The sequence below is a fragment of the Mizuhopecten yessoensis genome, unplaced genomic scaffold, assembly GCF_002113885.1.
Source record: "Mizuhopecten yessoensis strain PY_sf001 unplaced genomic scaffold, ASM211388v2 scaffold8507, whole genome shotgun sequence".
Classification (NCBI taxonomy): Eukaryota; Metazoa; Mollusca; class Bivalvia; order Pectinida; family Pectinidae; genus Mizuhopecten; species Mizuhopecten yessoensis.
Window position 1 is genome coordinate 673394 of NW_018407582.1, and position 11285 is coordinate 684678.

General features: G+C 36.7%; 1 protein-coding gene across 1 annotated transcript; it reads left to right on the forward strand.

Annotated features, from left to right (window-relative positions):
* The first annotated feature begins 2590 nt into the window (after positions 1-2590).
* On the forward strand, positions 2591-3825 carry LOC110456077. The gene is made up of 3 exons (XM_021506617.1): positions 2591-2726; positions 3088-3401; positions 3643-3825. Exons 1-3 carry the CDS (start codon positions 2591-2593, stop codon positions 3823-3825), a joined length of 633 nt encoding a protein of 210 aa, XP_021362292.1.
* The last annotated feature ends 7460 nt before the right edge of the window (positions 3826-11285 follow it).

Sequence of the window (11285 nt, forward strand, 5' to 3'; positions counted from 1 at the left end):
GGTTTAAGATAGACATTTCTCTTACCATGGACAGGGATATCCACCATTTTACCGGTGTGAGATTTTCTTATCTCACCCTAGGGTTGAGACAAGCTACACGTGTTCTTTGCACGTTCTCAACAATTGTATGACGTCATAGCAACAATACCATGACGTCACGGCAACAATACACTGACGTCACGTCGACAATTCAGCCGCAACACAGCAACATTGTCTTGCATTGATGTAACGTCTATATAAAATACATAAGAGGGTAAATAGGTTAAGAGAAAAATAATCATTCAACCTCTTGGGAGTGAGGCAGGGTGATCTCAACCCTCGGTGTAAGATTCTTAAGCTGTCAAACACTCGGCAAGCCTCGTGTGACAACTTATGAGTCTTACCCCTCGGGTTGAGATTACCCTGTCTCACCTCCAAGGGGGTGAAAGATTCTATTATTCCTACATCCCTTTCTTACCTTGGACAGCTCTATCTTACACACAGGGAAGTGAGAGAAATAATTAATTGATTTGCTGTTAATTTTGCTGGTTAACCACCAGATTTGTTACCATTTTCTCTGCTTTAGTAATTCTCTACTGTGTTATGATATATTTGAAGTAAAATTGTTATTAAATTAATTGTCAAAATAAACTGTGAGTTATACGATGATCATTAAATAATTTTGAATGTACAATGTTACATCCATGGTAATATGGGAAGAAGTAAGTGTACATGTACTGTAATTTATAATGCCTTCTATACAATGTTATTTGCTGGATTCTATCCAATTATATTTACAATGACGAAACACTTGTCAATAAATCTAATATATAATCACGTAAACAACAGACATGTGTATGCATGTGACGTTTGTGCGGTCGGAAGACGTGTTCGTACAAAGATAATTACAGCAATTTGATCTCGCAACAAGTATAAACAGTATATCTATGACGTCATTGACTTGTGTTCACATTGCCAATCCACATGTCCTACGGATTGTAACTATACCAGGTGCGTAAACGGTTACAGTATGAGCAATACTATTAAAAATATGTTTTTTCATATATCGAAAACAACTGATAGTAAACAGTTAATCAGTGCTTGTGCATTTAAGAGATCGGGACGTCCCTCCCAAAGGGCTTTGAGTTGAAGTAATTATTAAGATACGTATGTGCAGATGTTATCGACGGTTGCCATCAGATCTGTTTGATAAACAGATAAGTTCGAAAAAAGGTGCTAGATACTTATCATCGGACACGTAATTACCTATTTCATGATTATATAGCCAGGTCTTGCTAATGATTATTAATAAAATAAATGTATATCATCTTACATAATGTAACGTCTTGAATTGTAATTTCACATCTAAAGTGTTGTCTGCTAGCATTGACAGCCAGCGTAATATCACAATATAGATCATGAATGACGTCATATTTACGATTAAGATGACGTCACATTTTAGAGTGTAAGAAAAAGGTAAGAACATTTTTGTTTATTGGTATGTAACATTCTTGAGTTTACGTCAGGTGGAAGCAGAAACTTATGAATGGATTGTCTTCATTTTCTACATCTTAAAGATATAAAATTAGGTTATATAGTGAAATTACATTAATTCGAATGACATGTCCGACACATGCTGCATTGTCGGAGCTGCGATTAATGAGAAGCCATTGTATCATATTTTCAGACTGAAAAAATCATGACTGAATGAGGTTTATTTTGAGGCGAATGCTCATGTAACATGTCAGTGCGAAACATATGTTTTGGGGTTATACTTAGATAATATTTCACAAATCCGAGACAACTTTATCATATTTGAAACACAAATGAAGCGAATTGTTATCGCGCTATACAGATGCACCCAGTGAAACGGATTGTAATGCATATTTGATTTATTGCCAATCCAGAACGCTTCTAGAATCTGAATGAAAGCTTAATTATAAAAGACCCTTTTCTGATAATGAACATTTTATTGACTTCATCATATAACTTTGAAATAAGTTTCAATATTTCTTAAAATTGGATTTAACTTATATATTTCAATCATTTCAATTTATTATTAAGTCATATATCGATTTCATAGAAATCTAAAATTAAATTTGGAGAAATCCAATTGACATTTTACTTTATTCAGAATACGCACTATATACAGAAGTCCTTTAATATCCAGTAATTTACTTATAGCGAGTGGTAATCACAAAGAAAATTCGTAAATGTCAGAACCGGAATGACCGCAATTTTACCGGGATTCTGTTTTTTTTGTGTTATTAGACTCATACCTTTGTGAATAGCTGCAAATGACAATCCCATTTAAATCCAGTTTTAGAAAAGAAAAAGAAAAAAAAAATACATTTCCTCAATAAGTTTTAAAAATAAAAAAACCGAACTACAAAAGAAAATTTAACAATGAAATATAGTGCATACTATAGTTGTGTAACCGAACAACGAACCAAAAATAGCGTGTGCTCGTCGTGCATATATCGTTCGCACATCGTCCACATAAGCGATTAAACAATCGTTCGCCCCGTTGTGCGCTTCTCTCCGCACAAATGTGCGATTCGGTACAATTAGTTGATCAATCTTGCTGAAGACTTGCGTTAGACTGTCAAGCATGGTTTGTGGCTACCAGGTAACAGAACAGGTACAGAACATTATGATGAGGGACCGGAGTTTTACCTGGCGCCCTGTGCCGGAATTAGAGAGCCGATATATGACACCGTATGAGTGTTATGAAAACACAACTGGACGTTAGATAATTTCAGATTTACACAGTGGGGTCTTCCCCGAATACCAACTCTGCTTAAAATCACATGTTTACATAGGTGGTCAGTTGTGATGATAGTGAGTTATAGTCTATTGCAGTAAAGTGTACAGGTAAATTGCACAGGTAAATCAACTTCTGATAACTAATCAGATAATCAATAGCTGCCAATAATTGCAAAATAGTTAGAGTTCCGATCCAAAGCTGTTCTTCTGATAACTAAGCTGCTAATAATTGCAAAAGAATCAATAATATTTAGAGTTCCGATCCCAAGCTGTTAAATGGGTAATGTATAAAACAGCAGCACACTTTGGAGAATTATCATATTTCGCTTTGTACATCTACAGGCGAACCATTTCTCCTCTTCGACGACGGTGAACAGAACAACAGAATGATTGCATTCGCTACATCAGAGAACCTGGCCGAACTTGCAGCCTCCGATGTAATCTTCAGTGACGGCACCTTCTACACCTGTCCTACTATATTTTACCAGATTTACAGCATTCACGTACAGATTGAAGGCATCATGACCCCAGTTGCATATGCACTACTTCCCGGAAAGAGCCAGGCTATCTACAACCGTTTCTTCACGCTACTACAGGAGCACATGGCAAACTTCCAGATTCCATTCCGACCCACAACAGCCTTCGTCGATTTTGAGGTAGCAGCACACAACGCCATCCGCAGTGTCGTCCCTGGAATCAACATAAAAGGCTGTTTTTTCCATTACACTCAATGTATTTGACGAAAGGCCAAGTCAACCGGACTCCAGACACTGTACCGTGAGAACGATGACGTCAAACTACTTGTCCGCCGAGCTGCTGTTCTTCCACTCATCCCCTTAGACCGCATAGAAGATGCTGATGATGCTGACATACCACATTCCGTGCTGCTTTTCACAGCTACGTCACAGAGCAATGGGTAGAAGGAGACCGACCAACCTGGAACCACTTCTCAACAGAAGGACCTCGGACTACCAACAATCTAGAAGCTTGGCACGGAAAACTGAAGAAAAGAGTACTGCATGCCCACCCCATCAACTACACCAACATCCAGACGTTAAAGGACATACAGAACGTGAATGACATCAGCCGGATCCAGAGAGATGCAGGAGGCACTACTTAACCCCGAAAGAAGAGATACGCCAACATCGACAGACGCCTGGACACCCTGAAAGACCGTTATCAGACTGGAACTATCGACCTGACGACCTACGCCGACTCAGCATCACAGCTTCTGAATCTGGGATAGAGTGTTTTGTGCTAGAGACTTAAGTGATATATATAGAGAATGTGATTTGTGCTAGAAACTTCAGCTTCATTTAGTGGTTTACTGTTTATATTCATGTTTAATAATTATCCTTTAGTGCTGTATTAAATGTGTATTACTGTTATATGTATGAATAGAAACTTTATTTTATTGCTGACATTAGTATCAATGTGGCTTGTATTAAGGAATTTTATTTTTCATATAATGTAATGCTATTTTTTTTCATATAATGTAAATATCAATATTTAATGATTATTTTCTATTACTTAGTGCTGTATTAAATGTGTATTACAGTTATTATATGTATGAATAAAAACTTTCTATCCATTTTATTATTAACTTTAGTATCATATCTACAAAATGAGTTGACATTCTTAGTTGAAACAGGCTATAACTAAACTTCAAAGGATTTCCTATATAAGCACCTTCCTTTGAATTTTCCAGAGTTGGTATTCGGGGAATGAGCCACAACAGTTGTCTCAGAATATCTCGATCTTCATATCTCTAAAAATCGTTGTTTTGATATACACAAAATTATTACAATTTCACAGAAATAGGATACTAGTATAATACGGTGACATTGGGTTTTAATAGATAAAATATCTGTGAAGTCGTGCGATAGCGTCTAAAGTATCTCTTTATCTGTCTGCTTAACATATCTTCAATTTCTCGTATTTCCAAGATACTTTGATGAAATTGTTGGACTACGAAAGAATAGTTTAATGTTCAAAACCTTAAATTTCATACGTGTTATGTATTTGATAAATATTAACAAAAGTTTTTGAACTTCAAAACAAAGCAAAACAAAGGGAAGCCAACTTTGAATGTCACGAACAACCAAAAAGATCAATAACAAAACGTGGTGCATGCATATGCATATGAAATGTATGCATATGACGATTAAAATGTCCGTTACACAACAACAATGTGTTAATCATGAGTTACATATATGTAATAGTGCATTCCACAGGGCAGTTTCTCTCCATACTCTGTATATGTTGCTATTGCTGTGACGGTATTTCAGTTAGGAATGGATATTTTAGATACATCGTACTTTAAGTTTACATGTACAATATGCATCTATCTCGTTTTACTTGCACGTAAGGTTGTGTTTATTTCAATCGATCAAATCATTGAATGCATGCTGTTGACTGAAATTGAAATTTAATACGCTTTATCGTCTAGCAGTAGCCAGTATGAAATGTAAAAATATAGCCAAAGGAAATGTAACTTGAAATAAGTTTCATTGTAGAATATATTTATTGCTGATAGGAATCTATTGCAGTGTAGGTAATGTCTGTTTTATTAATACAACCTGTGGGTTTGATGATATTTTTTATTGAAGTGATTCATATTTCATATCATTACGAAATCATAAAATTTGATATTCAAATGGAATTTATGTTTAGATACTAATATGACGCAAGACAGAAATAGGATATTATTGAACAAAAATGAAATGAATGCATGATTGAATGTACAATGTCCGTGCGCCTGTAATATAATAAAAACATATATATCATATATCATATCTCAGTGAATATCACACTAACAATTGATCTGGTTAGTGCAATTAATTTTTGAATACAAATTAAATACTTACTAACTCAGTTTACTTTTGCGTCATTTTCAAGGAACACCCTTAAGCTATGATAACAGTACAAAATATTTACATGTAAATTCTTTATATTTCACCTCATCTGTCCAATTTGACTGCAAATCTTCCTGTCGAACTTAAAATGTTGCCTACAGCAATCATTTATAAAAAAAATTGTCAAATATTTTAGACAATTGAGATAACTCTACGTGGAGGGTGATATACTAAACCACGAAAATGTCATAATTGTTAAATTGTATGAATAATTTATTGAATTTCCATGGCAACTTTGTGAATGTTGTATATCTTAGCATCAATATATGTAAGAGACTTTACGGGAAATTTTCAATTTAATGTCGGCACCTAAATATACAAATGTAACAAGTGGCACTGGGCAGATATCAAATGATCAGATAAAAAAAAATATAGGCTGACCTGTCGACATGTTTATAAATAATAAACAATATAGCTTACAGAATAAGACGTTTATGTAATTAGGGGATACTCCTTCTGTACTTTGGGTTCAATTATTTTTAATGTCGCAAATTGAGTTTTAAGTGAAAGTATAATGACGCCATACATCCACTAATCCCAATTCACAGTAGGATTATCCCCGTGCTAATTCATATCAGCTAACCTCAACAAGAAATGATGATGTTTTTGTCCGTTTTCGTCAAAACCTGTGTCTCCCTGCCGTGGATTAGTGACGTCGGGAACATTCAAATGATCAATTTCATGACGTAATGTTGTCATTCGGTGTCATTGTCGTCATTAATAATCACTTTCCAGGCTCTTTATGCAGATCAAAATGTGTGGACTGTACATGTATATCGCGGAAATAGATCGCAGATATTTCGATTGACCAATCAAATGTGTTGCTGCTCAAATGAAACAGAATTTTACTGTTAGTGCTCTCTTTCTCGTGTAGCAATTCTTGATGGACTTTTAAAAAAGTGGCATGCAAAAGCCAGGTGGATGTAGGTGGATGTTCTATTTTTATTTGAAAATTACGTTGTACTTTTAGTTCTCTAAATCTAGCTCTATAGTCATCCTTTTTTATAAACTTTATAAAATCATTTATAAAGCCAAAAGAATCGATTATATATTTAACAACCGAATGAAAAAAATCGCGTTGAAAACAATTTCGTGCCACGTTTCGTCTAAAGAATTACCAATTAATGCAATCGAACGGGAAAATGACCACAGTATAATGTAGCACTATACGAGTATCTGGGGAGCCCTTGTCTGGGAAAGCTGTCAAACGGGGCGATAAACTCGCATTTTACGGGATAATTCTGTCGCATTTTAGTAACAAAAATATCTCGATGAAAGAATATCTAACGGCAATTAAATCTCGATGTGTGGTACTGTATGTTACCACAGCCCAACAATTGTTCCGGCACATGCATATTTCAAACTATGTGTGTACGAGGGGGTATTAGGCATGAGTGCGATATTGCTTCAGAAAAAAAATCGTCAGGAATAAAATGACGTTAGAATCACTTGGACATGAAACCGCGCACGCTATACATACGCACATGTAGTATACGTGTAAGGTCATGTGTACTGTGAATATAAACTGTAAATAATGGTATGTTCCTTAATCGTTTAGTTCAAATCATTATTAGTGAGGATTACAAATGTATGCTGCAAAAATGGTGTTCTGACTCTATATTTAGATAGCAGGCAATGATTCTAAAGACGCAGTACCTCATTAATTAGCAATTTGAAGTAGTAGAATACATGCAGGTATAATCGAAATATGTTTTTATATTGCCGTGGAATAGATAACTCAGGATTACAAAAGGTTGATGCCGTCGTTAGTATGTGATACATTTGTATATAGCACCATAGAATGCAGACCTACCTGTGAGTTGATTACTTTCTGAAAAGAGCATACATTATACCTGTAAATTTCTACTTCTTTGACTGAACGCATAGTTGATTTACGGAATATTATATTAACTCATGTATTTTAATTATCCGTGTACATATGTACACATTGTATGTATGTTAGCGCTTTTCGCGTTCCCAATTAACGCGGCTGTGTATGTAGAGCACTAATTGCAGAAAAATATAGTTTCTGATATACTTTAACATATAAATTCATTTCGCATTGGCTGGTTCTGAATTTTAAACATTCTATATACATTGTAGCCACAGTCGAATATACTTATTTGTTTGCGTATGAATAATTGTGCATTAATTTGTAGACGCAAAAAAAAGTATTTCAACACCGCGAAAATTACCAAAAGTACAGTATCTATATCTAGTATAGTAATACCATTTTTGATAGCATTTTAGCTTCATTTTAGTACTCACCAGGTTTTTAATTGACTTCGAAGGTTTGAAAGCAATTTGGAATTCACTAGGGACAAGTACAATAACTCACATTTGATATAGAAAAGATGGATATCGCAATACCATCTCTTGAATAGCAATGTCGGTGAATGATTTTTCATGAATAGATAAGAACGCGGACCCCTGTTTTAGCGATAAGCGTCTAATCAAATTCTATAAAAATCTTCGTCAAATAAGGTTAAGTACTTTGTAGAGTACATGGTCGAGAATGTAATGATCGGTAAAACTATCCATTCCTGGTTTATTTACAACTTAAGTATGGTTTGACATATGTCTATCTTGGCCCTAATCAGTAGAGTGAAAGCCACGTAATATCACTGTTGATACCAATCTCTCCTTACCTTCTTAGCTCGATGGAGAGCGCGTGACCTGTATATGCATATGTAGTAAATCTAGAAAATGTCTTTCCTTAATGACTTTTCACAGATAACATTGATGGTTGGGGAGCTATATAACATTGGATTGTAATCTGGCATTTGAACTATCGTTTACGATCGTAAAGTATTTCAAAACTGCACAATTTAATTGATAGCTGAAATGTGAATTCAACTTATTTTTGATTTTCGTCTCGGTCGTAGTTATTGCGATTGTTTTTTTTTTTTGTCAATGCTTTTGTTCATATTGTATTTGTTTCTTTTGAATATGTATTCCTGTTTCACAACTTCTAACCAAGTATGTTAAACTGGTGTAGGAAGTAATCTTAGAACTCTACATGAACTAACTGGAGGGCACGTGCACCTTTGTGTATTTATGTTTGAGTTTCTAATAGGGTTGACGACAAATCAATTCTAGAACGCCAATACCCCGTAACTAGGTAACGTGTGTTAGTCATTTATAGAGTGAGATAAGGTTGGTCTCATTGGTAATCATATAGCACTAATACGTAAAGCATGCTAATGGAAATTTTACAACGAATGAATCAAAATCGTTTGACGAGTTTCAAATACAAAATAAAACATTCTTCAGGCAGGATTTTGTTTGGCTCCACCCGAAAATAGTAATATTTAAATGTTCATCACCCATCAGTGTGAGGGAGACGTTTAATAGACTTTATGCGCAATATATCAGTTAATATGTGATTTATGCATGACTAGGCGTTTGCCATAATTGAGCAGATCGGTGGACATCCAGAGAGAATATTTATGCACAACGGAAGCAACAGAAAATTGAAAACTAAGAAGAAACTAGAGGTTTCAATCTCATATTTACCATATCATTTTGATGGCAGTATTTTGTTTATATCGAAATGACCCCTCGTGTAACGTACATGTACATTGTATGTTCGTGCCATAGTCGATGTCATGGTGATGTACGCATTAGGAGCACTTGCAGATATGACACGTGATAAGAACAATCAATATATACAATTTCCTTTAAATTGAGGCTTATGTACATAAGCCAGGTTTAAATGGACAAATAATGTTTCTATTAATACTAGTCAAGCCTCGATGGACTAGTCTGCAACATTAACCTAAACATTGTGTATATATATGATTGTCAGTGACAATCATGATCTGTAGGTTTTTCATATAGGAACATCGACCGTATACATAACCAGGGCCTGAGCGGTCTATGAAGAGAGTGACCGGTCACGTGTTAGCTTATCGCTGTCTGATTGGCTTAGAGGATTCTTGATAGCTTGCTGGTCACTTTTTCCCCAGCGTCCGGAGCTAAATGACCAATCTCATAAGTTTTATTTTTCGGGTTTAATTCTTGCACTACAATATACACGGATACGTATAACTACAGTCATACTTATGTATAAGTGATCGAAGAAGTGCTTGACGTTTCAAACAGTGTTTTCAGACACCAGGCTTAACGATGCAGACGTGAGAAGATGAGGAGGGGATTTTAACATTTGCAAACTTTCGAACAATGGCGAGTCGTAGGCCAAGATCAAAATCTAGGAATGTGCCATGGGATTCTTCCAATCCAGCCAATTGGACAACTTCTCAACTACGAGACGAACTAATTAAGATAGGGATAACCCCTCTTTCAGCTGGAATTACGAAAACGGGTTTGAAAACTCTGTACTCCGAGAACGTGGGACGCCCCGCGCGCGAGACAATAGTACAAAACATCGGGCCAAATAACGGGGAAAATTCGACGAGAGGTGTTTCTGTCGTGAATGATACAGTTACTTCGGGACGCGGAGGTTTTGTCTACGCCGCGTAGAGATGGTAGTGATTTGGCCTTACATCAAGCGCGTAGTAATCCGATGGAAGTCCCGCAGAATCAGTCCAACATGGCGGCGCCCAGTGTCATCGAGGGAATGCTGGCATCCATGCAAACGATGCAACAGACCATGCTTGGACTTCAACAGACCGTCCTTACGCTGATAAGTGGCAAAGACGGACATACAGCGGACACGCCTAGCCCACCCACAAACCAGGAATACACTCTGACGACAGCGTACGAGTCCCTGAGGCAGGACCGAACGAATCACGTCGCTACAGGTGGGTGCTTTTCTATCAATTCCGAGGGGATATCATCTGAGAGTATACCCCACATTGACGTCGTGTCGGACAGTTACAAAAAGAAAATTTTAGAAGGAAAATACGTGAAATTGGCCGCACTACTCATCATTAAATACGAGACAGACCGTCCTGAGGACCGTCAGAAAGGTGAGAACATTAACCTTTTCAAGGAATCCGAGGATCCTCGTCTGCATAAATCCCTGACAATATCTGAATTCATAACAGCTTTCGGGAAGTTTAAAAGGGTTATGTGTACAAAGTTTCCCGAGCGCCGAAACGAGCTCGACATGTATGAAGCCAATATCATAGAGATTTCCAACGTCTATGGGCAACGTTTCTACGACTATCATTGCCAGTTTGCCATGAAGGCAGCTGCCGCCCTCAGAGACAACAACCAAAAAGTTCGTTGGGAACTGAAGGACCAAGGTCTCCTAAGTATGGTTGTAGGCAACACTAGAGTTAACACTTGCTAATTGTGTGGATTAACTTCCCACTCTACTCATTTCTGCCCACGACAGAGGGAGAAGTACAGCCATTGCCAGCACAACAACAGTTATTCATCACCCTATGCTAAGAACACAAAAGGGGACAAGGAAACAGATAGACTTGGACGACCCAAAGTTAAGGTCAATGGAGCTGAAGTTTGTAACAACTTTAATGAAGGCGTGTGCCAATACGGGTCCAGTTGCATATTTACTCACATCTGTTTGAAATGCAAAGCGACTAGCCACGGGGCTAAATCATGCAGGAAAACTGGAAAAAATCAAGCAGAGAGCAATAATCAATGACTCAAAGTTCAAGCTACCACACCCATCAACGTCAACAGACTCCGGTATGAGCT

Excerpts from the sequence above, each read along its gene's own strand:
- LOC110456077 (XM_021506617.1), top strand. The coding sequence starts at position 2,591 with ATGGTTTGTGGCTACCAGGTAACAGAACAGGTACAGAACATTATGATG. Across the intron at positions 2,727-3,087 it reads TTATGAAAACACAACTGGAC|GCGAACCATTTCTCCTCTTC; the intron begins GTTAGATAATTT and ends GTACATCTACAG. Across the intron at positions 3,402-3,642 it reads CAGCCTTCGTCGATTTTGAG|CTACGTCACAGAGCAATGGG; the intron begins GTAGCAGCACAC and ends TGCTTTTCACAG.